The 26284-nt window shown below is 34.1% G+C and overlaps 1 protein-coding gene across 5 annotated transcripts in view; it reads right to left on the reverse strand.

Annotated features, from left to right (window-relative positions):
- The window catches only part of ZDHHC17 (zDHHC palmitoyltransferase 17), a 109456-nt gene that overhangs the window by 20046 nt on the left and 63126 nt on the right, over nucleotides 1–26284 (reverse strand). For 4 of the 5 annotated variants that reach the window (XM_086712782.1, XM_086712777.1, XM_086712781.1 and 1 more), the window contains 8 exons: nucleotides 20393–20535; nucleotides 18948–19050; nucleotides 10557–10679; nucleotides 9409–9471; nucleotides 6408–6501; nucleotides 5449–5532; nucleotides 3795–3952; nucleotides 2776–2870 (listed from right to left, as the gene is read on the reverse strand). In XM_086712782.1, the coding sequence (XP_086568908.1) occupies nucleotides 2776–2870; nucleotides 3795–3952; nucleotides 5449–5532; nucleotides 6408–6501; nucleotides 9409–9471; nucleotides 10557–10679; nucleotides 18948–19050; nucleotides 20393–20535 (863 nt within the window). Of the gene's footprint in view, nucleotides 1–16; nucleotides 324–2775; nucleotides 2871–3794; nucleotides 3953–5448; nucleotides 5533–6407; nucleotides 6502–9408; nucleotides 9472–10556; nucleotides 10680–18947; nucleotides 19051–20392; nucleotides 20536–26284 lie in introns of those variants that run through there. The other variant, XM_086712779.1, reaches the window with a different exon arrangement.

Raw genomic sequence — 26284 nt, forward strand, 5'->3', positions numbered from 1 at the left:
AGAAAAAGCCTATTAGTACAATAATTTGATATATGAGTTTAATTTAATTTTGGTGTTAAATATATATTTTTCTAAACTTAAAAACTCAGGTTACTTTCCAGAAAGAACCTGTTTGTTTATAACTCTACCAAATATATATGCATTAATGTTTCTTCATAGTTCTGCCAACACTGATTTTTCTTCTCTCTTTTGTTAATTTAATGGGTTACACAATTATATTTTAAAGTTATTCAAATCTGCATTTCTTTCATTCCTGTGTCCTATGTAATTTTTTTTTATAAAACTCTTCCTTGATGGGCAGCTCTTTGGCAAGGAGACAAACTCTATCCAAAATTGAGAAAGTAAAAGGCAAAATGATTACAAACAGCATGAATCTGGCAATGTACCTAAAAGTAACAATTTAAGAAAAGAAATGTCAAGGGTAAGTTCAGGGAATTTTAGGACTTGAAGAATACCTCTGGAAAAGCAGTCACAGTTTTCCATTTTATATAATAATCGTGCCTATGGGAGAATTCTCAAAACTACCCAACTCCCTTATTTTTGCTTTCATTTAATGGTTTGTATGCTTTCCAGAAGCATGCAATAATTAATAGCATCACAAAAAAACTGAAGGCCAAGTAGCTTGAGTAAAAATCAAAAGTTTTAAATACTTCATATAATTAGGAAACTACTACTTTTCAGCATCAAACTAAATGTAAAATTAAATATATACATATATATCTGAACTATATATTGAACTATTTGAGCTATATATCTGAACTACTGAACAGCATAGTCTCTTCAATAAATGATGTTGGGAAAACTGGACAGCTACACACAAAAGAATGAAACAGGTCCACTATATTATGCCGCACACAAAAATTAATTCAAACTGGATTAAAGGCTTAAATTCAAGATATGAAACCACAGAATTGCTAGAAGAAAACATAGGTGGTCAGCTCCTTGACATGGATTTTGGCAATTAATTTTTTAATATAAACCAAAGCAAAGTAAACAAGTGAGACTACATCAAAGTAGAAAGCTTCTGTACAAGAAAAGAAACCCTCGACAAAATGAGAAGGCAACCTACTGAATGGGAAAAAGTATGTGCAGATCATATACAATAAGGGATTAATATCCAAAATATATAAAAAACTACAACTCAAGAGCAAAGAGAACTCATACAACTCAAAAGAAAAAAACAATTCAATCAGAAAATGGGCAGAAGATCTGAACAGACATTTTTCCAAAAACATAGAGATGACAAACAGATACATGAAAAGATGCTCACTAATCTTCAAAGAAATGCAAATCAAAATCACAATGAGATAGCACTTCACATCTGCTAGGATGGCTAGTATCAAAAAGACAAGAACTAACAAGTTTGGTGAGTATGTGGAGAATAGGGATGTCTTATGCACTATTGGTGGGAAGGTTAAATTGTTGCAGCTACTAGGAAAACAGTAGAGTCCTCAAAAAAACTAAAGCTAGAACTACCATATGATCCAGCAATTCCAATTCTGAGTATTTGTCTGGGAAAAAAAAACAAAACACCTCAAAAAACAAAAAACAAGAAACTAACAAAAAAAACCCCACTAATTTGAAAAGATATATGTACCGTCAAGTTCACTGCAGCATTATTTACAAGAGTCATGACATAGAAACAACGTAAGTGTTCACTGATGGATGAATGAAGAAAATGTGGTATGTGTATGTACATACAACACACACGCGCGCGTGCAATATTATTCAGCCATAAAAAATAAGCAAATCTTGCCATTTGTGACAACATGAATGGACTTTGAGGGCTTCAGACTAAGTGAAATTAATTAGAAAGATAAAGACAAAAACCATATAATCTCACTTATATATGGAATCTAAACAAACAATACCAAGCTCACAAGGAATAGACTGGTGATTCTCAGAGGGCTGCAGGTGTGGTGTGGGCAAAACAAGTGAGAGGAGTCAAAAGGTACACACTTAGTTATAAAATTAATAAGTCATGGGGATATAATGCACAGCATTGTGACTACAGTTAATAGTTCTATGTTCCATATTTGAAAGTTGCCAAGACACATCTTAAAAAGTTCTTATCACAAGAAAAAAAATTCTGTAACTATGTATGGTGACAAATGTTAGCTAGACTTATTGTGTTGGTCATTTTTCAAGATATACAAATATCATTATGTTGTACATTTGAAATGTTATATATTACACCTCAATTAAAAAAAGGAAATATAAAATAAAACTATGCCTATGGAAATTTTTCTGTCATTCAAAGGACAAATAAAATAATTCACACTGAAAAGCAGCTGCCCTAGAGTCTAGAAAATTTCCCTATATACAAATTTCACTTGATTATATTTTAAAAATCATATTTCAATTCTCTGGATACATTCATTTATCAGTGAAAACTTGTAAAAACTTATGGCAATGTTAAAGCTGAATGTTAATGTATAAAGATTTCTGTTTATACCAAATGTTAGTAGATCATAGAGTTAGAATTGTGCAAATAAGAAAAAAAATGTTACAAATTCACATGCAGTTAATGTGATGAATTCTACAGTTATGGTAAACTAACCAATGCTATGTCTGGCAGAAATCTTAGAATTCAGTAGGATTTCTAAGCTATTTTACATATTGCTAACCAAAAGAAAAATTCCCTGTTTCATATCCTATTGACATACCTAAAAAAAATATTTCTCTTTGATGTATTCACTAGATATTTGCTAAGTTTGGTTAGTAAGGAATTTTATATGCCAAAATAAAATATTAAATTTATAAACATGTACGTACTTGAATGGGCTTTCAATAGATGTTGTTGTGACTTTAAAGTGCTTATATCTTCTGGCATTCATTCTTTCATTTGTAGTGATACCTAAACATGATATCTAGGAGGTAAGAGAAAGCAAACCATTAACTCCCTCTGATGGAAAATAAGTTTTAATGTAAAAGAAGTTAATTCTCAAGGGGGAAAAAGTGGTGAAATTTGTTTCTGTTTTTCCATTAGGAGATTATCAAGCTTGTTTACATGGTATCACTTTGACTCTGGTGAAAAGTAGCCAGTTAAACAGGAAAAATGTTTAAAGCACAGGTTATTTGGCATTGGGCTTGGGGAGAGATGGACACTATGTACACAGACCACCTCTCCATGAGCCCCTTTAAAAAAGAGCTTTCAAAAAAATCCTTAATTTAATTTTTTTTTTTTCAACGTTTATTTATTTTTGGGACAGAGAGAGACAGAGCATGAACGGGGGAGGGGCAGAGAGAGAGGGAGACACAGAATCGGAAACAGGCTCCAGGCTCTGAGCCATCAGCCCAGAGCCTGACGCGGGGCTCGAACTCACGGACCGCGAGATCGTGACCTGGCTGAAGTCGGACGCCCAACCGACTGCGCCACCCAGGCGCCCCAAAAATCCTTAATTTAAAAAAAGACTCTTGAATAAATACTGATATTTGTAGGTAATAAAACATTATGAATAAACACAAAACTAATGGCATCATCGATCTGAGCTCACACCTATATCCAAATGGATATAGCTGAATCAGGAACAACAGAAATACGTTTTGTCACAAGTAGTATTGAAAATTCATAATATAAAAAAATTCATACTATAAGAAGGAGAGGAGGAGGGAGAGTGGGAGCTAGAAAGGAAAAGTAAAGAGTAAAGGAAGAGGAAGGAAACTAAGTGGAAAATTTTAATCCTTGAAAAGCTGGATTGGTTGGAAACAGAATGCATTATTATCTTTCAACAAGGAATGGAGTTTTAAGAGTTGTCAGCACACTAAAGAACCAGCCATGTACTTGCACATACCTGGTACATCTGACACATGAGTAATACAGCCACCCACATGAAATGAAAAATACTGTTCAGAAACATCCAAAACATCCAAGGTGAACATGTAGCAATTTGAGTAATATATGTCCAAAATCCATCCTTGGTGTAAGTGGTCTCACAGTGGAGTCCCCAGTCTAAAATGAGAACAGAAGTTTCACATTTACTCAGTAATCATCCAACCACCTCACGAAGACAAGACAACTGCAAGAGGCACCACTTAGAAAACATGATCCAAAAGTCTAGATTTAACCAATAACTTTCGATACAAATTGTTTATACTTTTATACTTCTAAATAATCCCTTTCTACATCAGTGAAAAAATCAGAGCAAAGATAGAAATGGACAAAGCAGCAATCTTAAAAAACAAAAAAACGGGGCGCCTCGGTGGCGCAGTCGGTTAAGCATCCGACTTCAGCCAGGTCTCACGATCTCACGGTCCGGGAGTTCGAGCCCCGCGTCAGGCTCTGGGCTGATGGCTCAGAGCCTGGAGCCTGTTTCTGATTCTGTGTCTCCCTCTCTCTCTGCCCCTCCCCCGTTCATGCTCTGTCTCGCTCTGTCCCAAAAAAAATAAATAAACGTTGAAAAAAAAAATTAAAAAAAAAAAAAAAAAAAAACCACTGTACTTAAATAGTATAGTTTTTATTTGATTGGCATTGCCTACATATAATGATTAACATCTTTATACAGAGATAAGGTGACATGCATATAAGTAAAAAAAATTTTTTTTTGGGGGGGAACATATAATAAATACAATGAGATCACCTCCGTGAGAGAGGCTTTTTCCAAAACAAAAGCCTCCTCTTTGAGAGCTGCTGCCATAAAAACTACTGCTGCTTTAGGCCGTATTCTCTCTCTGGTGTGTTGGGCCAGAAGTTAGGTCAAGATCTTTTATCAAATATTTCTCTCCATTAATCTCTATCTGAGGAAGTAGCCTCCTTTTTCATCAGGGCAATAACAGACATTATTCTTAACATCTGTGGGAGAAGAGGACTAGGAAATCATCCTTCCAAGTCCTATTTTTAAGCCCGGCTATAAAATATATTATGATAAGTACCACCAAGCCCTGAAGCATAGCAACTAACATCTTCATTTAAACCCTTCTCAAACCATGTTCTCAATGTAAAAAACAAAACAAAACAAAAACATCATTTCCTCTATACCCATATGATCAAGTGAATGGCAATTTATTCTTAAAAGAGTAACTTTTAATATTCTCCAGTAGGCAATAACTACACCTTACTTTTCAAAATATTTCAAGTTCTGTGTGAAGTTCACTATACTTTCCCAACTGTCTGGTAAGGAAGAGCAACTAGCACAGTCACAAAATCTGTAAGCTACTAGAGTAAGGCAAGCACGTGATGTGAAAAATGTTGATGTATTTTACCCAGAAGCTTTGCAAAGCCTATTAGGCTAACATGTTTTTCACAATTAACTATAATTCTGTTGATTATGCTATATGTTGAGTATGTTTATAGTTCTATATCTATTTTTTCCTTATGCTTCAGTGCAGTAAGGTGTCCAAAGCCGTTCATTTTTAGTTAAAAGACTTATCACCATTATATTTTGCTAACATGGTAATACGCAAAAGTATACAATTGTCTTAAGAAGGTAAAAAGCTAATTGTACTCACAAGAAATACAACCATAAATCATCCAGCAGATCATAAAAAGCAAGAAGAATAGGTAGCCCATAAAGTATCTATGGTTGCCTGCACCTAAAGAACAACACAGAAGCAATTTTTTTCAGCTAAGAAAAAACAACTAGAAATACACCTTTTGGGGATGGGGATAGACAAATGCCATGAAAGGTGTGATACAATTTGGACAATAAACACATACATTACTTACTTGATTAAATGCTCCTCAGGAAAATAAATGTTTTAATAAAAGTCTTAAAATAAGAATGCTTGTAACTACACGCAAAGATATAAGGACTGCAATGACATTCATTCTGAAGTCAAGAGTCCCAATGAGCCAAATGAATCTCAATTCTGAGTTTTAATGTATTTTGTTTTGTGAGGTTTAAAATAACTCTATTTTATCTTTATTTGTATAAACCTTATAATCCAACTTTTTAAAGGCTTCTTCTCAACGGTTATGCAATCTCTGTAATGCTTCCCTGCTGTCACCTCATAAAATCCTTAGGGTTATCTCTCAGACCACTTAGTTCACCTCCTTGGACCACACCATTCTTGAGTACTGAGGTATACAGAATTCCATCGGTCATCCCTCTCTGCTTCTGTACACAACATCCTTCCAGATATTTTTATTGCCTTACTTTCTTCAGCTTAACTAAAACACAATACTATTCTGCCTCCTTATCGATTTCACTATTACCCAATAAAGAAAACAGGAAAGAGGCGGCACCAGAAAGAACTGATAGAGAAATATCAATCATTCCTAGACACTGGTTTTATAACTTTCTCACAGCTGAGTTGCTGTTTTATCAACCAGAAGATAACTGGGAGGAATGGGGCTGTAGTAGGGTGTAGGAATGAAGTTTCTAACATCTAATTTAATACTGTAATTCATTAGTTACCTAGAGTAACTTAAATGAACAACATACCTAGAAATCATTAATAAAACTTACCTACACAGTTACCCACCCATGGGCAATGATGATCGAATTTTGCTATACAGCGGTTGCATACACCACAGTGTTTGGACCTCACTGGTTTCCGTATCTGTTAACAAGCATGTTAAAAGATTATGAAAGGCATTATACTGAAGAAAGGAAAGCTGAACATTTATTTTCTCAAAATACAATTAAGAAGAAAACAAAACTCTATTTCCAAAAGAACAAAATAAAAAAACCACTATTGTTTTCTTCAATGGAATTTCAATTGCAACAACAAAGAAAAGACAGGATAGGGCTAGTGTGGAATATAAACTCCTAAGAATGGGGCAGAACCATAACTTTACAAAAGCAATTAAGAATCACAGACCTATTTGCTATTGTAATGAATGGTACTATATTTAATTCACATCCCTCACATTTCTGATTAAAAAAAATCACTCTCCAGGCTTCCAAATGAAAATTTATTGTGATTAATGGTCATGATACTGGTTCTTGTTTAATAAAAGGAAATTGTTCCTTAGTAAAAGGAAGGTCAAGTTCGAAGTGAATAAAAGAACCTCTTAAAATTCAAAGTCATTAGGGGTGCCTGGGTGGCTCAGTCGGTTGGGTGTCGGACTTCAGCTCAGGTCATGATCTCATGATCCATGAGTTTGAGCCCCGCATCTGGCTCTGTGCTGACAGCTCAGAGCCTGGAGCCTGCTTCCAATTCTGTGTCCCTCTTTCTCTGCCCCTCTCCCACTCATGCTCTGTTTCTTTCTCTCAAAAATAAATAAATGTTTAAAAAAATTTTTAAAATAAAATAAAATTCAAAGTCATTAATAAAATGTCTTCCCAAAGTTAACAAATCTAGCAAAAAGCAATAAGTGTACATATCTTTCTCTTTCAGTGGCTCCTGAGATCTCGGAGATTAAGGTACAGCATCTTTTCTGCTGAACTGCATGACCCATCTGAGAAAGTACACCATGCTTAACGAGTTTAGGGAGTCCCTATTACTTGCAAAAACATAAAATACATTATTCAGCTCTTGACAAGTAATAAAAAAATTCATGTTTATGATGCCATACTATTTTAAGTATGGCGAAAAGTTTCTCTATTTTACTCTGAATCAGTCAAGTGACTAAAAGAACTCATTAGTGACCTCCGAAGGGCTACCCAGACCTAATGCTGGATACGTGACATGAGCTAGTTATCAACCCATGCCAGAAACAAAATCTATAATATCCTTTACTGGTGTTTCAAAAAAACCACTGCCGTTTCTCTACTAGTTTGCAATAGGTTAGACACCATTCTTAGGTACTAGGAAAAAAGCATAGGTGGACTATGTGGTCCTTACATGTACTAAAGTGATCTGTGAACCCTTAAAAAAAAGTGCCACTTATTCTTTACCACAGATATGAAATTAAAGCTATTTAGGAGAAAGAAGAAGGATGTATTAAACAAACTCTACCCCCACCTCCAACCCTCAGCTACATTTCCCCTTTGGGCAATACTTGTCAATGAATTCTGAACAAACACTGACAAAAGGCTCCTAAACATGATAGGCTCCTCAGTTCACTTACAGAGTAACTAATTCATTTTTAGGAAATTCTGATTTATATATGTCTTCTTAAGGACTTGTCTATTCATCAAAGTGAAGGACACCGATATTATGACAGCTACCTCTGTCAGTTTGAATTATCTATCCAGAAGTACACAGCTTACAATAACACAACATATAACAAAACATTTATACTATGATAATAAAAATAGTCTTGTTCTTGCCATCAGATATTTATTTAACAATGAAATATACTGAGTGACTCTATAAAGAATCTGTTTGCCGTATGGCAAACATATCAGCCAATTCATTTTTGGCTTTGTAGAACAAAATAATATTTCCAAAGAACAGCGGAATATAAAAATGTTCTGAACATTAAGGTGCCAATTCTGTAAATTAACCATTGTAAAGCATAGAAACAAAAACCTTTTTATAAAGAATGATTGAAAAGTGCAAGAGAATCTAGTCAGCACCCTAAAGTTGTTACCAAAAGTAAAGCAGTATACATTCTGAATACTGAAAATCATAACTGTTTGGTCAAAGAATGTTAGGTGAAACAACTTAAAGGATCTGTAGAGTTACAGCTCCATTTCAAAGACCCACTCCATAATCCTGAATTAAGTCAATTATCTTGTTATTATTCACATGTTAAGACATTAGTTCAGTTGTAATGTATATCTTAAAAGTATAAAAGAGCATTTAGTTTCAGGTATGATTTAGGGATTATTTCTATTTTTACAAAGGAAAACATGGTTTAACCACTGTGGCAGTCTATAGATTTTTCACAAGAACTAATCATAAATATTAAGAAAATAATTAAAACACAAAACAGTATTATGCTATAGAAATCTGGGATGTCTATGAAAATAAACAATGTCAGTATTACTATACCTGATTCCATAAATAAATGCTATTTAGTTTCATTTATATCTTTCTTTATGACCTGGTTTGACAACTTTTAATATCAATGACAAAACAGTGCTCAAAGCTGCAAAAACACTCTACTACAAAGAGATAACTACTCAAACGGAACCATTTTATAGGCCTTGTTGTCTTAAAAGTTATCTAACGGATTTTCCCACTGTGACCTTTAAATAGAATAAATTTTTTCTTAAAAATACCTGGGAAAACAATATTAGAGAATCATAGTAAACCTTGTTAGTACTTTATTGCTTAGTTTCTTTGTTGAGTTACATATTAAGAAAGAAAAAGAGATTAAGGATGAATATGAATGAATGGCACCTCGAATCAGAAGTATAGTCCAGGTCTACCACCAGGGTGAATAAGCAGATTGGGAGGAGACATCTTTTTACCATCTTTCTTCTTGTACTACGGTCTAAAAGGTACTTGTGGGGGAATGTGGAGGGCCTGAAATGTGCTCAGCAGAAGAAACTGTTCTCCTTGTTCCCCACCCCTTCTATGCTATGCCACTGCCATGGGAAGAGAAAGGAAAGAATAAAGAAAAAAAAATACTACCAAACAGGTACTGCAGAATATACTGAGGTCCAGACTTCCTGTCTCTGCAAGTTCAACTATTGTCTGTGAATTAAAAAATATATATATTTTATTCAAACTGAACAATGTTCACCAACTATAGTGCCATCAATATGAATCACTAAACATGATGTTCATTTTTAATTAACCAATGTTTTCAGTTCAAAATAATAAAATCTTTCATTCATTTACTTCTGCTATTTCATTGTAATGTGAACACAGGAATTTTATTTCTTGGATATATGAAAACAACTCTAAACTTAGGGGGATACTCCTCTGAGAATACAACTAAGTTACCTACCCTAAGAACAGGACTATATAGGCTGTGATGACTAAGACATGAAAATAAACTTAAGTTCAATAAAGAACTGAAATCTTCAGAACTGGATTATGACTAAGAAAACCTAGCAAATCAATTAGCAGTAATGTCTAAAGAAAACTAAATATAAGGGTAGCAACCTCTCTGCAGCCTAGAGAAGGGGGGATTAGTCCCTAGGAACTTGCTAGTGCTCTAGTGTTTCATAGACAGAAATAATTCATTAGGATTTGTTTTGTTTTCAGAGACTGGATAAAATAGCTCTTAAGATAATTTAACTGCCTCCAGTCTAATTCTCTTATGTGACACCTTCAGACTGTCAATTTGGTTTCCTAAGTACCTGAGCTTTAGGTGAGAGGTGCTGTGGATTAGATATAGATATAGATATACACACACACACATATATACATGCATATATAAGGTGTGTGTGTGGTGTATAAAAATATTATTAAAACAAAATATGTGCACTATCAACCACTTTTTTGGTCTTCCAGTTACACATTTAACAAACATTTACTGAATTCATTACTATTTGCTGAGGGTTTACAGAGATGTTTAAAATATTGTACTCATCCCTCAAAGCAATCACAATTCTTATAAAGGACAGAAACATGAAATTTAAAAATGTCATGGAAGTGTAAGGACAGGCATTCAGGAGTATCGAGGGTGAGCAATAATTACGCACAATCTCAGTTTGGTTTGAAACTTCTTTTTTATGTTCTAAAAGACAGTTTCTTTCTTTGTACTCTAATAACTGGTATAAATACTGATAATTTCACAAACACATGTGACTAGTTAGATTCTATCTTGCTACCTTTTTCTTTTGTTCTTCTGTAGCTTTAATAATCCCTGGATCTGATTTCCAAGATTTTCCAAAATTGTAGAAAAGTGCAACACTATTGGCAAGGAATGGAAGATGGATAAATAAAAAATTGAGATGTGACTAAAGTTAAGGAATCTAAAGCAATGATAAATGAATTACTATTATAGGTAAACTTATAATCTGTAAAATTTTACCATACGTGCTCACATGCATGCACACACACACAAAACACCTAACAATAAAAAAAAATACAAGCTGATTTATCTATTATTACATCAAAATAAATATACTTTTAAATTATGTTCATAACTGAATGGAAAAAGTAAAAATGTGATTTCTTTATAAACTTTAAGTCATGTACGATTGGCTTATCTGACCCTTTAAAAAAGTCAGTGATGCATTAAAAATTCAGTGAATCATTATTTTTAAATGACCATTACTCCTTTTGATCAAAAATGAAGGGAATTCTCATCTTCAAAGTTATATTAATATATTGCTTTATCTCTTTGCATTAAAATCTTTATATATCTACTACTTTAGATATCACACCCATGCATTTAAAAGGCTGCTTTTAGGGGCGCCTGGGTGGCGCAGTCGGTTAAGCGTCCGACTTCAGCCAGGTCACGATCTCGCGGTCCGTGAGTTCGAGCCCCGCGTCAGGCTCTGGGCTGATGGCTCAGAGCCTGGAGCCTGTTTCCGATTCTGTGTCTCCCTCTCTCTCTGCCCCTCCCCCGTTCATGCTCTGTCTCTCTCTGTCCCAAAAATAAATAAACGTTGAAAAAAAAAAAATTAAAAAAAATAAATAAATAAAAGGCTGCTTTTAAATTCTTTCCATTGCTTTTGTGAACACAAATTGATCTTAATTTTAGAAAACTATTTAGAAACTTTCTTAAAACAGAAGTTTCCATGTTCACATTTTTCTACCTAATGAAAATGTAAGAAATGTACTAACCTTTATAAATATAAATGAGGAATCAAAAACTATTTTAAATAACACTAAGAAAAATAATGTTGCTAGAGCAACAATTTTCTGAGACACAAATATCTGAAATACTCAAATACCATTTTCAAGATTTTATGTTGGCACAAGTATCAACAACTAAGAATCTCGAGAATAAAGCTGGCTAAATGTATATGCAAAGAATACAAAGTCTGGTACTATTCAGGAGCAGGACCTTTATTCACTATAACAATTTCAAAAGGTGCTAAATGTAACTAAATAGCTCAGCTTCTTACAGCCTGGACTAAATTTGTGAGGGGGCTAAACAGCAGCTCAATAAATGTCTACAGTTTTGAAAGGGATATTCAAGAATTAAATATCAGATGAACTTAAACAATTTCTTTGCTTGGTCTTTAAAAGTGTGGAGATTAGATATCTTCAAATGGTAGTTTGAACTTAGCTTTAATAATAGGTCACACCAGTTAATTTTTAAACTTAAAAACAAAAATTTACAAACTCTCCACAAATGGCCTGGTTGTTCTTTGTAAAGGTTTAAAACAACTTTTTTTTTTCCTGATTAAAAGAAAAAAAAAACACACTAAAAAGTATAAAGGCAAAAATACCTCCACAATCCAGAGATAATTCCTTTTATATTCGGTATTCTGCATTTTTAATCAAAATTGAGACCATGGTGTTTTATGAACACTAGTAAAACAAATAACACTTATTAATTGACTATTTGCCATTTAATCTGCATGAAAACTACGATATATACTATAGTTATCCCCACGTTAACAGGTGACAAACCTGAGGCAGAGGTTAACTAAACAGTCCAAAGCTGCAGAGTAAATTAGAGGTGGAGGAAATATTAAAATCTGGGCTCTTTTTACCTGTGCTATTCTGCTTCTCCAAAGCACTCAGCAGAATATCCTAGGCCCTTAAATATTATGGAGACAATATCTTTGGGTATGAACATATTTAAGGCTTGATGTATATTTTTTATACTGTCAGACTATTTCCAGAAAGATATGCCAATTTATAATCCTGCTAACAATACATATTGCTTGACTACCACATTTTCATCAAAGAAAAAAGTTGTCAATTTTAGAAGTAAAAGAAGCTCTATTTGACTTAACTTGTACTTTTGCTTTTACGTTTAGTCTTCTAATTAAATAAAAAAAGAAGTACGTGTCGTCAATATTTTCATTTAAATGTTTATGGAATATTGTTTTACATTTAACTCTTTAATCCACTTGGATGTTACTTTGATGCCTGCTGTGAACTGCAGCTCTGATTTACCATAATACACAACAAAATAAAATAAAAACAGTAAATCAAATTAATCAACTATCTACAAAATACCAGAGACAGCTTCAAAAAGGGGAAATGCCACACTATACCATAAAGTTCAACCTGAGGTCAAGAAAAGACAACAACTCTGGCGAGGCAAGCTGTTTGGGGTTGTTCTTAATTTGTATTAAGTGGTATGGAACATGCGGATAAGAATAAAAAGGCAGAATTCCCATTAGTCCCTCTGGCCCTCTGCTATGGACTGAATCATGTCCCCCGCCCCCCCCCCCCGCTCCCCCTACCCCCCAAGTTCATATGAAGCCCTAGCCTCTAATGCAACTGTTTCTGGAAATACGGTCTCTAGGAGGTAATTAAGTTACTAAGGGTGCGACCCTAATCTAATAGGACTGCAGCTATGTAAGATTTAGAAGGAAGAAAGAAACCTCACTCTCTCCCCCTGCTCTATGGGACACAGGGAGGAGGTGCCTACCTGTAAGACAGGAAGAGAATCCTCACCTGAATATAATCATGCTGGCATCCTGATACAGAAGTGTGAGGAAATTAATTTCTGTTGTTTAAGCTAGCCAGTCTATGTTACTTTGTAATGGCAAAGATCTAAACATCAAAAGAATTCACTTTTCTTTAAATTATTCTATAGCTTAAATAGAATTTCAATCAAAATTGCATTAGGCTTTTCACAGAACTTAAACAGCTAATCTTAAAAAATTTAATCAGAAGCACAAAGGGCCAAAAAACTAAAACATTCCTGAGAAACAAAAATGCTGGGAAACTTGGCCTAACAGATATCATGATTTAAGAAAAAAGCTTTAGTGGGGAGGTGGTGGGAGGGGGTGAAACAGGAGAAGGGGATCAAGAATACACTTACAATGGTGAGCACTGAGTAACGTATAGAATTGCTTAATCACAATTATTGTACACCTAAAACTGATATAACTGTGTGTATTGGAAGGAAGAAAGGGAAGGGAGGAAAGCAGGGAGGGGGGAATGAAGGAAGAAAAGGAGAGAAAGAAAGGAAGAAGGAAGGAAGGAAGGAAGGAAGGAAGGAAGGAAGGAAGGAAGGAAGGAAGGAAGGAAAGATATAGTAGTAAGATAATACAGTAGTGGCACAAGAGATCAATAAACTGAACAGAGTAGAGAAAAACTGATAAATATCAAGGTTGATACTGCAACTGAGTGAGGAAAGGGTATGTTGGAGCAATGAGTTCCCGAATAAGCAGAAAGGAAGACACACACACGCTCCCCTCACATCATTCATTATACAGAGTAGTCAAATACACATGAATTAAGAAATAAATTAGAGATTATCTTTAATAACTTCAGAGACACATACACACACACACACACGCGCGCGCACACACACACACACACAAATGATATAGAAGAATATTTATAGTAATATTGTCAGAATTCACCATTGGTGGTGACTGGATACCTGAAGATAGGCATTAAAAAGCTTAGAGACTATTACAAGTAAACTAGAAAAGATACACACAAAAAAACTAAAGAAGTCCTCTAACAGTAAACTACAGGAAAAAATGCTTAAGAGAAAAATGCATAGGAGAGGATGGTGAAAACAAGAATTCTTCAATGTCTTCATTTTTATATATGTAGTCATCCCAGTTCCAGAAGAGCTTTGTATCTATCTTCAGTTTATGCTTAAAATCTGACTGAAAACTAATTTATTTTTAGACATAAAATTTCTAATAACCTATCATCAATATTTCACAAGTGGTGCCAACACAATAAACAACTGATTGTACTGGCTATGACTGAATTTCGGAGTTGTCTGATTATAAGAGAAACATGGTCAATGAACAACATTTTCAAATAAAAGGACAAGAAACAAAATAAAATCAGTCATGAATCTAACACAGAGATAACAACTGTTAACATTACATGTACTCACTTTTCAACTCTTATCCTTTACACATTTTAAAATTAGAATCACTCTGTAAATATAATTTATTTTTTCACTTATTACATCCTAAGTATAAGCCCACATCAAGTCTTAGAAAAGCATTATTAATGGCGATTTTATCCCATACTACACATAGCTAATTGATAAAAACTATTTCCCATTCAGGATGGATACTCAGGTTGTTTCCATTTTTTTTTTCCTATTAGTACTATGATAAACAGCTTTGTAAATACATTTTTGATCTTGTCTCTTATGATTTACTTATGAATGTTTAAGGGTTTTTTGTTTGTTTGGAGAGAGAGAGAGAGAGAGACAGAGAGAGAGGGAGGGAGGGAGGGAAGGAGAGAGGGAGGAGGGAGGAAGGGAGGGAGAGAGAGAGAGAGAGAGAGAGAGAGAGAGAGAGAGAGAGAGAGCATGAGCATGCACATGGGGGGGGGGGGGCGGGCCGGGGGAGGGGGACTGAGGGGGTGGAGAGAGAGAGAGAATCTCAAGCATGCTCCAAGCCTAGCACAGAGCCTGACAAGGGCCTTGATCTCAGGACCATGAGATCATAAACTGGGCCGAAATCAAGAGCTGAACACTCAACTGAGCCACTCAGGCACCCCAGTTAAGGATATGTTTAAAGCTCTTTCTACATGTTGCTTTCCAGCAAGGTTTAAAAACTTAAAATTATGTTCACATTTGAAGATACACTGTTATCACATCAAAAAGGTGGGTGCTATACTAGACTCTTGATAACCTATCCATATGACTTTGAGCAAGACATACAACTTCTCTGAACCTCAAGGGTTCCTTCCATCAGTTGGAAAACAGGATTAGGATTTGTGTGGTTTTTCTAATCTCAAAGAATTGCTCTGAGAACCAGGTCACATAATAGATTTGAAAGAACTATAAACCAAAAAGCGCTGAATAAATATAAGGTATATAGGAGATGATAATTACTATTTTTTTAATGTTTATTTTTGAGAGAGAGATAGAGTGTGAGTGGGGGAGGGGCAGAGAGAAAGGGAGACACAGAATCTGAAGCAGGACCCAGGCTCTGAGCTGTCAGCATAGAGACCGACATGGGGCTCGAACTCACGATCCGTGAGATCATGATCTGAGCTGAAGTCTCTTGCTTGATCAACTGAGCAACCCAGGCGACCCTGAGATGACAATTATTTAATGAATAATAGAAAACACTAAGAACTCACTTGTAAGAATAGTTTATATCAATATAAAATTCATTATCACCACAATAACACTTAAGTTGGGTATATTATGAGAAACTAAAGTTTATACAGTTGATCCTCATGCCTACTTCCTATAAAATTTATTTGTAACCCTAAAATCAATATTCACGGTACTTTTTTAGTCATCATGGGTATGTGCAAAGTAGCAAAAAATATGTATCTCCCTATGCACGTAATGCCAGCTGAGTTGAAAGGTCTATTCTGTGCCACACTTTTGCCTTTTTGTGTTTTTTGTTGGTGATTTTACTGTTTAAAATGGCCTCCTAGTGAAGTGCTGAGGTGTTATCTCACGTTCCTAAACACATGAGGGCTGTGATGTGCCTTACAGAGAAAATATCAGATATAAGCTTTGTTCAGGCATGGGTTATAGTGCGGCTGGCTGTGAGTCCGATGTTAATCAATCAGTGATAAATCTTAAATTTGGTACTGAAACAGAAACACATAAAACCAAGGTTATGTACTGACTGATGGACAAAAATGTGACCAGAGCCTGACATTTTCTTCTTCTCCAGAAGCAATAGGTTTAGTATTTGCTAATTCAGTGTTTGCAGCAACTTTATAGAACATAATTACCACAAATAATAAAAATTGACTGTAACTCTTATTTTCCACAACTAGTCGAATCAGTTTTAATTACATACGCAGTCATGAGTTGCACGAGGAAAGTGGTACAAGCAACAACAGAGAGGCTGAGGTCAATAAGAGAGGCAGTCCCTGATAACAGCTGCTATTTTAACTCTATATCTTAATCATTATTTTATATCATGAACCTCATGACTCTTTCCTGCCTAACACCCCTTGTGCTTCCATTATAAATTATTCTGGGTTCTTTCTGTTTTCTTCCTATAGGTTTCTTGAGTTCCTATCTCTGGTCTCAGAAGTTTAACACTTAAAAACAAAAAAAATATAGCTCTAATATCATATAAGGTCTAGAGATATGGTTCTTTTAAAACATAGATAAGTATAAAACAATTTTTTATAATCAGAATTTAAAGTTATTTGTGATTTCATTCCACATTCCATGAGTAGCATATACACATATACAAACATCTGAATAAAAGAAACCATAAATGCACAGTTAAAACTGATGTAGACAGACACAATGATCCAAAAAGTCATGCAGAAGATAATAACACATACTTATTTACATTTGTTACATGTCAGGTATCCTAAGCTTTATTACATTCATGCTCAAGACTTCTGTGAGACAGTACTATGATCATCACTCCTGTGCAGACAAGTATGAAACTTGGTATTTTCATACTATAATTTTTATTTGAAAAATATATGCAATTTGTTCAGTGCATCTAAAAAATGAACTATATGCCAATCTGTTCTAAAGACACAATTATTCAAATAGAACAAGTTAAACAGATTTGATTGTGCTGACCTTCCTCTCAAAATCTACCTCTCACATTCTCAACTCCCTAGCTTAGAAACTTGCATAGCTATTTATTGTCTCCAAAAAAGGAACAAAAAACTCAAATCAGACTACATAAAACTCTCTGGCATGAAGTTTTCAATATTTATAATTTACTAATTTTCCAGCTTTTCTCCACTTATATGCACAACAGATTAAGAGAACAGCAACAGTCTAAAATTATTCTGAAATGTCAATCTGACTTTTTTCGGGATGTAAAATTTACTGTCCAATTTAGGAAACAAAGTTAGAAAGTATGTCTGGAATACTAAAGTCATTTCAGAGGTCAGTGCTTTTTATAAATTTATAATAGATGAGGCAATGAAAATAAGAAGATCTATTTTACTTATACTAAATGTTTCAATAAGATAATTCTAATGGTTAATAAATCCTTGAATAATGTTTATGTCAAAGTTTAGTACAATGCAGAATGAGCTAGTGAAAACTGTCACATGGCAACATTTCAAAAGATACTTACGCTAAAAAAAAATATTTAAAAAGCACTCCACTTTCTGAAAGTAATCATATAACGCTGTAAAAACGTAAGACTGTGCCTCAGTCTCAAAATAAGCATTTTTTTTCAGTATTTTGTTTTTGTTTAAAACACAGACAACAAAAAGAACACAATGTTATAACATACACGACTGTGAAGTGAAACTAGATAGTAATTAAAATCGTTCAGAATAGCTATAAGTCACCAAAAACTGCATGTTACTTAAAATCTACTTTATATATTTTTTATAGTAATGTTTTAAAAAATGATTTTAGTAGACATTTGTGAAACATGTGCCTTTATTTTAATAAAACAGACTGTCTTACTGATTGAGCTTTTTCTATGTAAAAATATCAAAAGGTGACCCTGTCCTTATTTCTTTGATACACACACATGCACACACACATTTACAATTTCAGATTATATTACTTTTGTAAAAGTATACTACATTGAAATAATTAGCAAATATTTGAAGATACAGCACAGCGTGCTTTTTCATAAAGCAAAAGGAAATTAACTGTTATCCTCCACAACAAAATAAAAAGTTGTGATATTAAGAAAATATTTAGCGTACATAGTCTGGTACTAAAACACGAAAATCACAGTTTAGTAAAAAGGTTTTGAATGGGTGTTATAGAAGCAGACAAGTATGTGTTTCTATCCCAGCCTTACCAGAGACTAGCTGTGTAGCCTTGGGCAAGGATAACAGCTTAACCTATTTAAGCCTAAATTTTCTCATGTATAAAATGGAGATAACAATATTAACATATAGAATGTGTACTAAACGAGTACAAAGTATTTAAGAAAATACCCTTTAAACACTCAAATACTAAATAGTAGCTACTATTATTATTTCTGATATTGTTATTAAAAGCGGCTGTCAAAAGCAATCTATTAAATATGAAACATTTAAGAGCAATATTTACATTGGTTCACACGTTATTTTTCTAGAAATATTGTTCTACTGCAACAAATCATGGATACTTAAGTCCCAAATGTTAAATTATTATAAAACACTCATTTAAATAACAAAATTTGCTTTAGATAAGACCTTTATAACCAAAGGATATCATTCCAAAACCAGAAGAACCATGTTACATACATCCAAAATTTGGTTGCCAAATATATTCCAAGAGGCAATGCACTATGCATTGAATGATCAAAAAAGGATCTGCAAAACACAAGTTTTATAAAATTTGAGCTCTAGATTTCCTTGTAAAAAGGAATTATTTATTTAAATGAAAATTACACATGTTCCACATAGTAAACTCTGGTTTAACCAAAATCCAGACATCCAGAATGCTTAACTACCAAGACCATTTTTCATGGTAATCAATAATAAATGAGTTCACAGCTGAATGAGTGAGCAAGATTCTGAGGATCCTAATTTACCAACAGAATTATATTCTATTCTAGATATTTTTCAGCCTCAGAATTTCAGTCTACTTCTATTCTCTTAAGTCCATAATTCACTTCAGTATAGTTAGTAACTCTATCATTTAGCATATTATTCATCAAAGATGTATTATAATTTTGACAAATGAGTACAAAGCAATCCTCAAGTTTTTCTGTTTCATTATTTCTCCTTACCTACACACTCCTATTAAGCTTTTAGTACAGCTTTTCAAACAGAATGAACTGGCCAATTTAATGGATTTGAAGGTCATTATTTACAGAATTTAGAATTTGGGAAAAGTATTAATGAATTTTATTAAACATAGGCAGGATCAACTATCCATGTAGGCTATGTGTGAAGTCTTCCTATTTATAGGACCCCTTGGAGCCCCTACAAACACTAAAATGAGATTAATTACCTAGAATTAAGCCTATTCCTGAGAGCTAACAGACTCTATGTGAATTATTTTCAGAACTCTTTATTTCTTTTTTGTTGGAAATTCAGGTGAAAACAAAGTACTAAAGGAATGGAGATTAGGTAGGAAGTTCTAGATCATAGACAACTGCCTAGGTTTGCTGAATAGGCAATTTTAGAAAATGAGATCTAAGGAGAAAAAAAAGGGAAAGATCACAATGTTTTAAAGAAAAAAGAGGGAGGAGAAAATAAAAAGGCTGAGCGTACTTCATATGCTCAGACTGTACCTTACTACTAAAATCAAACCTCCTTCTTGCATATTGCTTATGACCAAAGAAAATATAACTCCTATAAAAAGGTAAGCTAAAGCTATAATTACCTAGAAATAAGCAATATGTATATTAGTTAGGTCAACGAACTCAATCTACTTCTACTGAAATGTTTTTAAATTGTATCTTAGACTTCAAAATTATGTTAGAGTTTGTCATTGAATATACCTCTAGAATTTCAACATTTCAACAACATTAAAAATTTAAAAGATTTCAGATATAAATCTGCCAAACTTCTTTAACACTAAATTAAGATGAAATATATTACATAAAGGTAGTATTCTAAACATACAAAACATTAATTTTACAAAGCAGCATCCAAATTATATCTTTTCATGTACAGATAAAAACATAGTTAAAAACAACACACTTACTTTGAAAGAAATTGTACTGTAGCCCAAACGCCACCATACATTAGCCCTTTAATGAGCCAAGAATCAATATTTAGGTCTGCTATAAACCCAACCAGCCAAATAACTAGGAAAGGAGTTCCTAGCATTACTTTCTGCCGAAATTCCTGCACAGAAAAAAAACAAAAACAATTAGTCAGAAAGTTTGCATGTTTCAGGTTATCTGAATGTGAATCACTGTTATCTTCGTGGAAACATGCATCAGAAAGTGAAATTCATTCATTCAAATATGTTTACTATGTGCAGGCACTATTCAAGATGCTAGTCTCAGTCTTCTATAGACAATTTAAAAGCAGTTAAAATTGTGGAAAATGAGAGTATAAATTATAGGAGTGGGTCTAGATATCAGATAATAGAAGACAGCAGTATTTGCTGCTTGCCAACACGTGGATAAACTAGAAAACAGTTCTTGATGACACCACCCCATTAACAGGCCACTGATAACTAGAGATAAGACCAACTAGAATAACTTGATGTTCTAAGAGCTACAACAGATAAAGAATCCTGCCGATGCTTAGCCTGAAGAAGATACTTTGAATGACCTTAAAATGAAATAGAAAACAAAATCAGTCTACAGAGTCCCAGAGTCCATAGAAGGAAGAGTATGTGCCCCTGAACACAGATCAAAGCAGAGCACTTAATACTTTGGAGGTAGTTCCATTTCATTTTTGTACTAGTCTAATTGCTACAAAGTCCCTACTTCTAAGTATAAAACCTATTTCCTTGTAACACATACCACAGTTGATAGGCAGCTATCAAGTCTCTGGAGTAACCTTAAGTGACAAAACAATTTAAGATATTCCAGCTGTGATTTAATAAAGGTCAAAGTATAAACATTACTTTCCTCACTATTTACCTTTTTGAAAGCTATTACATTTTTTGTAGCACCCTGTTTATACTGTTGGCCTCTAATGAAATAAATACTTTTTCATATAAATAAATGGCCATATCTTTCCCAATTTAGCCACCGTAATTCATTTTCTAAATAGTGTGTGCAATTTTAGCTTGAATAACAAACTTAACTTCAGAGTTTTAATTTTATGCTGTAGTAAAATAACCCTTCTGATTTGTTATTTCATCTCTAACACAGATGGATTTTATATCAGGACATTAGAGAAGGGGTGCCTGGGTGGCTTAGTCGGTTGAGCGTCTGACTCTTGATACCGGCTCAGGTCATGATCCCAAGGTCGTGGGATCTAGCCCTGTGTCAGACTCCATGCTGCATGTGGAGCCTGCTTAAGATTCTCTCTCTCCTTCTATCCCCTTCCCCATTCACACTTTCACTCTCTCTCTCAAAAAAAAAAAAGACATTAGGGAATATTTATAACTAGGGAGGACAGGGTGTATGGTTAAAGTGTGGGTGGGTGTTGGTGGCAGAGAAAGTAGATGTGTTATTTAAAGAAGTATTTTCTAAAATTATCTGTAACTTGCCTTGATTTAAGGTACTCATTCTCCCTCAGCCATAGCTACATTTTTTTCATTATTAAAAATAAAGATACAATTTACATACAGTAAAATTCACCCTCTCTTGGGTACTCTGAAGTTAGATTAATATACACAGTTATGTCAGCATGAAAATTAAGACACAGAACAGTTCTATCAAGTCCTGAAATACCTATGCCCCCAGACCCAGCCCCTAACAAACACTAATCTGATTTCTACCCCTATAGTTTTTCCTTTGCAGGAATGTTGTATACATGGAATCATACTGATGCACTCTTTTAAGTCTGGCTTCCTTCACTTCAACAATTCATTTGACACTCCCCCATGTTGTTGTGTGTATCAGCAGTTTGTTCCTTATTAATGCTGAGTAGTATTCCATTATAGGATGTATTACAGTTTACTTATCCATCTCCAGCTCAAGGATAAAGGTTGTTTCCAAATTTGAGGACTGTGAATAAAGCCATTATAAACATTTGCATACAGATTTCTGCATGAATGTAAATTCATTTCACTTGGATAAATATCCATGTGTGAGGTTTCCAGAGTTGTCTTTTTCTTTTCCAAAATGTTACTTACCATGTTATTTATGATACTGTAAAGATATTAAAAAAAAAAAAAAAGATGTAATGGTGATGTGCTGCTTTTGTAGATATGAAAAATCTGTTTTCTCTTGAATTTTATTATGGAAACTTTCAAATATATAGTAAGTTTGAAAGAATTTTATGGTGAATACCTGTGTATCTACCATCTAAAGTCTGTAATTCAGTAAGCTATTTTTGTATTAAACTTAATTTTGAAACAACTATAGGTTCACATGTAGTTGTAATAAATAATACAGATCCCAAGTACCCTTTACCCAGGTTCCCCCAAAGACTAACATTTTGCAAAATATAGTACAATATTTTGTACAATATCAAAATCATGATGTTGACATTGATGCAGTTAAGATGCAGAATATTTCCATCACTACAAGGACTGCTCATGTTGTCCTTTTAGAGCAACTTCCCTCCTACTCTACCTTCACCTGTATATTAACCTCTGGCAACCACTAATCTATTCTACATTTCTATAATTTTGTCATTTCAAGAATTTTATATAATTGGAATGATATAGTATGTAACCTTATGGGATTGGCTTTTTTATTCAACATAATTGTCTAGACATTGATCCATGTTATTGCATATATCCTTAGTTCACTTCTTTTTATTATTAAAGAACATTCCATGGTATGAATGTATCACAGTTTAACCATTCATCCACTGAAGGACTCTGGGGTTGTTTCCAGTTTGGGGCTATTATGAATGGAACTGCGATAAACATTTATGTACAGGATTTTGTGTACATAACGGTACAGCTTCTGGGTTGTACGGTAAATGCATATTAAGTTTTTAAAAAAGAAACTCTCAAACTGTTCTCCAGAGTACTGTATTGTTTTGCATTCCCACCAGCAATGTAGGAATCATGTGGAGTAATCTCTCTGTACCCTCACCAGCATTTGATGTTGCTGCAACTTCTTTAGTTATTCTGATAGGTATATGATAGTAAGTCATTGTGGTTTTAATTTGCATTTCCCTAATGACTAATGATACTGAACATCTTTTCATGTGTTTATCTGCCATTTTTATATCTTCTTTGGTGAAATATCTTTTTGCCTTTAATCCACTTTCTAATTGGATTGATTTCTTCATTGTTGTGAAAATTCTTTATAGATTCTGCAAACTAGTCCTTTGTTGGATATATGGCTAGCAAATATTTTCTCCTAGTCTGTAGTCTGTCTTTTCATCCTAATTAACAGGGTCTTTCATAGGACAAAAGCTTTTCATTTTAATTAAGTCTAACTGATCAATTTTTACTTTCATGGATCATACTTCTCATGTGAAGTCTAACTCCTTGCATAGCCCTAAAGTTTTATAGTTTTGCATTTTACATTTAAGTCTGTGAACTATTTTGAGTTAACTTTTTTTTTGAAAAAAAATTTTTTTAATCTTTGTTTTTGAGAGAGACAGAGCATGAGCAGGGGAGGGGCAGAGAAAAAGGGAGACACAGAATCTGAAGCAGGCTCCAGGCTCTGAGCTGTCAATACAGAGCCCAACATGGGGCTCGAACTCATGGACCGTGAGATCATGACCTGAACCAAAGGCGGACGCTTAACTGACTGAGCCACCCAGGAGCCCCTTGAGTAACTTTTTTATACAGTGTGAAGTCTGAGTAGAGGTTTATTTTATTTTTTTGTTTATACAGGTCCAAATGCTCTAGCATCATTTGTTGGAAAGGTTTTATTTTCTCCACTGAATTGTTTTTGCACTTCTATCAAGTCAATGGGCATATATATCTCTGTGGTTCCATTTCTGGGATCTCTATTCTCTTTCACTGATCTAGGAATTTGTTCCTCTAAGCATACCACACAGTCCTGATTACTATAGATATATAGCAGGTCTTAAAATTGCACAGAATGATTCTTTTTGTTCAAAATTGTCTTAGCTATCCTAGATCTATTGCCTTTCTGTATAGAATAATCTTGGCCATACAGAAAAAAAAATCTTGCTGGAATTTTTTAATTACATGAAATTTGTATAACAATTTGGGCACAACTGACATATTTACTATTTAAAAATTTACATATTTTTTTTAAATAGGTTTCCCATCCAGCACAAAGCGCAACACAGGGCTTGAACTCATGACCCCTGAGATCAAGACCTGAGCTGAGGTCAAGAGTCAGACACTTAACCAACTCAGCTACCCAGACACCCCCCATTTAAGAACACAATATATCTCTCCATTTATTTAGATCACCTTTCATTTCTTTCATTGGCATTTAAAAAAACTTTCAGTATATAGTTATTTTACGTGTGTGGTTAGATTTACACTTAAGTACCCAATTGTTTTGTGCAATTCTAAGTAATACTGTATTAATGTTGGTGTCTGCATGTTTATTATAGTATATAGAATAAAACAGGGGGCACGTGGATGGCTCAGTTGGTTAAGCATCTGACTTCAGCTCAGGTCATGATCTCAGTCCGTGAGTTCGAGCCCCGTGTTGGGCTCTGTGCTGACAGCTCAGAGCCTGGAGCCTGCTTCGGATTCTGTGTCCCCCTCTCTCTGACCCTCCCTCGTTCATGCTCTGTCTTTCTCTCTCAAAAACAAATAAACATTAAAAAAGTTTTTAGAAATAAAATAGATTATATCCTGTGACTCACTAAATTCATTTATTAGTTCTAGGGGTTTACTTTACAGATTCCTTGGGATTTTCTATACTGACAGTCATGTCAACCACAAATAGGGACAATTTTTTTTTCCTTTTTCCGAACTATATGCCTTTTAATTTCCTTTTCTTGCTTTATTTCACTAGCTAGAATTTCCAGCCCTAAGTTGAATAAAAACAGTAAAAGGGATATCCTTGCCTTGTCCTTGATCTTACTGGGAAATCAGTCTTTCACAATTAAGTATGATATTAGCTGAAGGTTTTAGAAATGTCCTTTAGAAAGTTCAGGAAATTTTCCTCTATTTGTAGTTCTCTTGAGAGTGTTACCATAAACAGACACTGACTTTATCAAATTCTTTTTCTGCATGGATATAATTATGAGATTTTTCTTCTTTGTTAATATGGTATACTACACTGAATAATTTTGAATATTAAATGAGCCTTGCAGGGACACCTGGATGCTTCAGTCAGTTAAGTGTCCGACTTTAGCTTAAATCATGATCTCGCGGTCCATGAGTTCAAGCCCCACGTTGGGCTCTGTGCTGACTGCTCAGAGCCTGGAGTCTGCTTTGGATTCTGTGTCTCCCTCCCTCTCTGCCCCTTCCCTGCTCTCACTCTGTCTCTCTCTCTCTCTTAAAAATAAATAAACATTGAAAAAATTGTTTTAAATAAATAAATGAGCCTTGCATTCCTATAATACACCCAATTTGGTCATGGTACATAAGTCCTCTTATGTAATGATGACTTCTATTGTCAACATTTTATTAAAAATTTTGAGTATACTGTTAAACCCTGAATAATGGAGGGGTTAGGGGTACCAAATAAAAAAATAAAAAATCTGCATATAACATCTGACTCCCCCAAAACTTAACAACAGCCTTTTATTTTGACCAGAAGTCTTACCAAGTAACATAAACAGTTGGCTAAACATATTTTGTATGTTATATGTATTATATATACACTGTATTCTTACAGTAAACTAGGGAAAAGGAAATATCACTAAGAAAATCATTAGGGAAGAGAAAATACATTACAGTACTATATCAAAAAAAAAAAATCTAAGTGGACCTACACAGTTAAACCCATGTTGTTCAAGGGTCAACTGTATATTCATCAGGGATATTGGTTTATAGTTCTTTTTTTTTTTTTTTTTTTTTTTTTGTAGTGCCATTGTGTGATTTTGATATCAGGGTAACATATATCATTTCCAT

This window comes from Puma concolor, chromosome B4 (assembly GCF_028749965.1).
Source record: "Puma concolor isolate L17-30 chromosome B4, mPumCon1.1.hap2, whole genome shotgun sequence".
Lineage (NCBI taxonomy): Eukaryota > Metazoa > Chordata > Mammalia > Carnivora > Felidae > Puma > Puma concolor.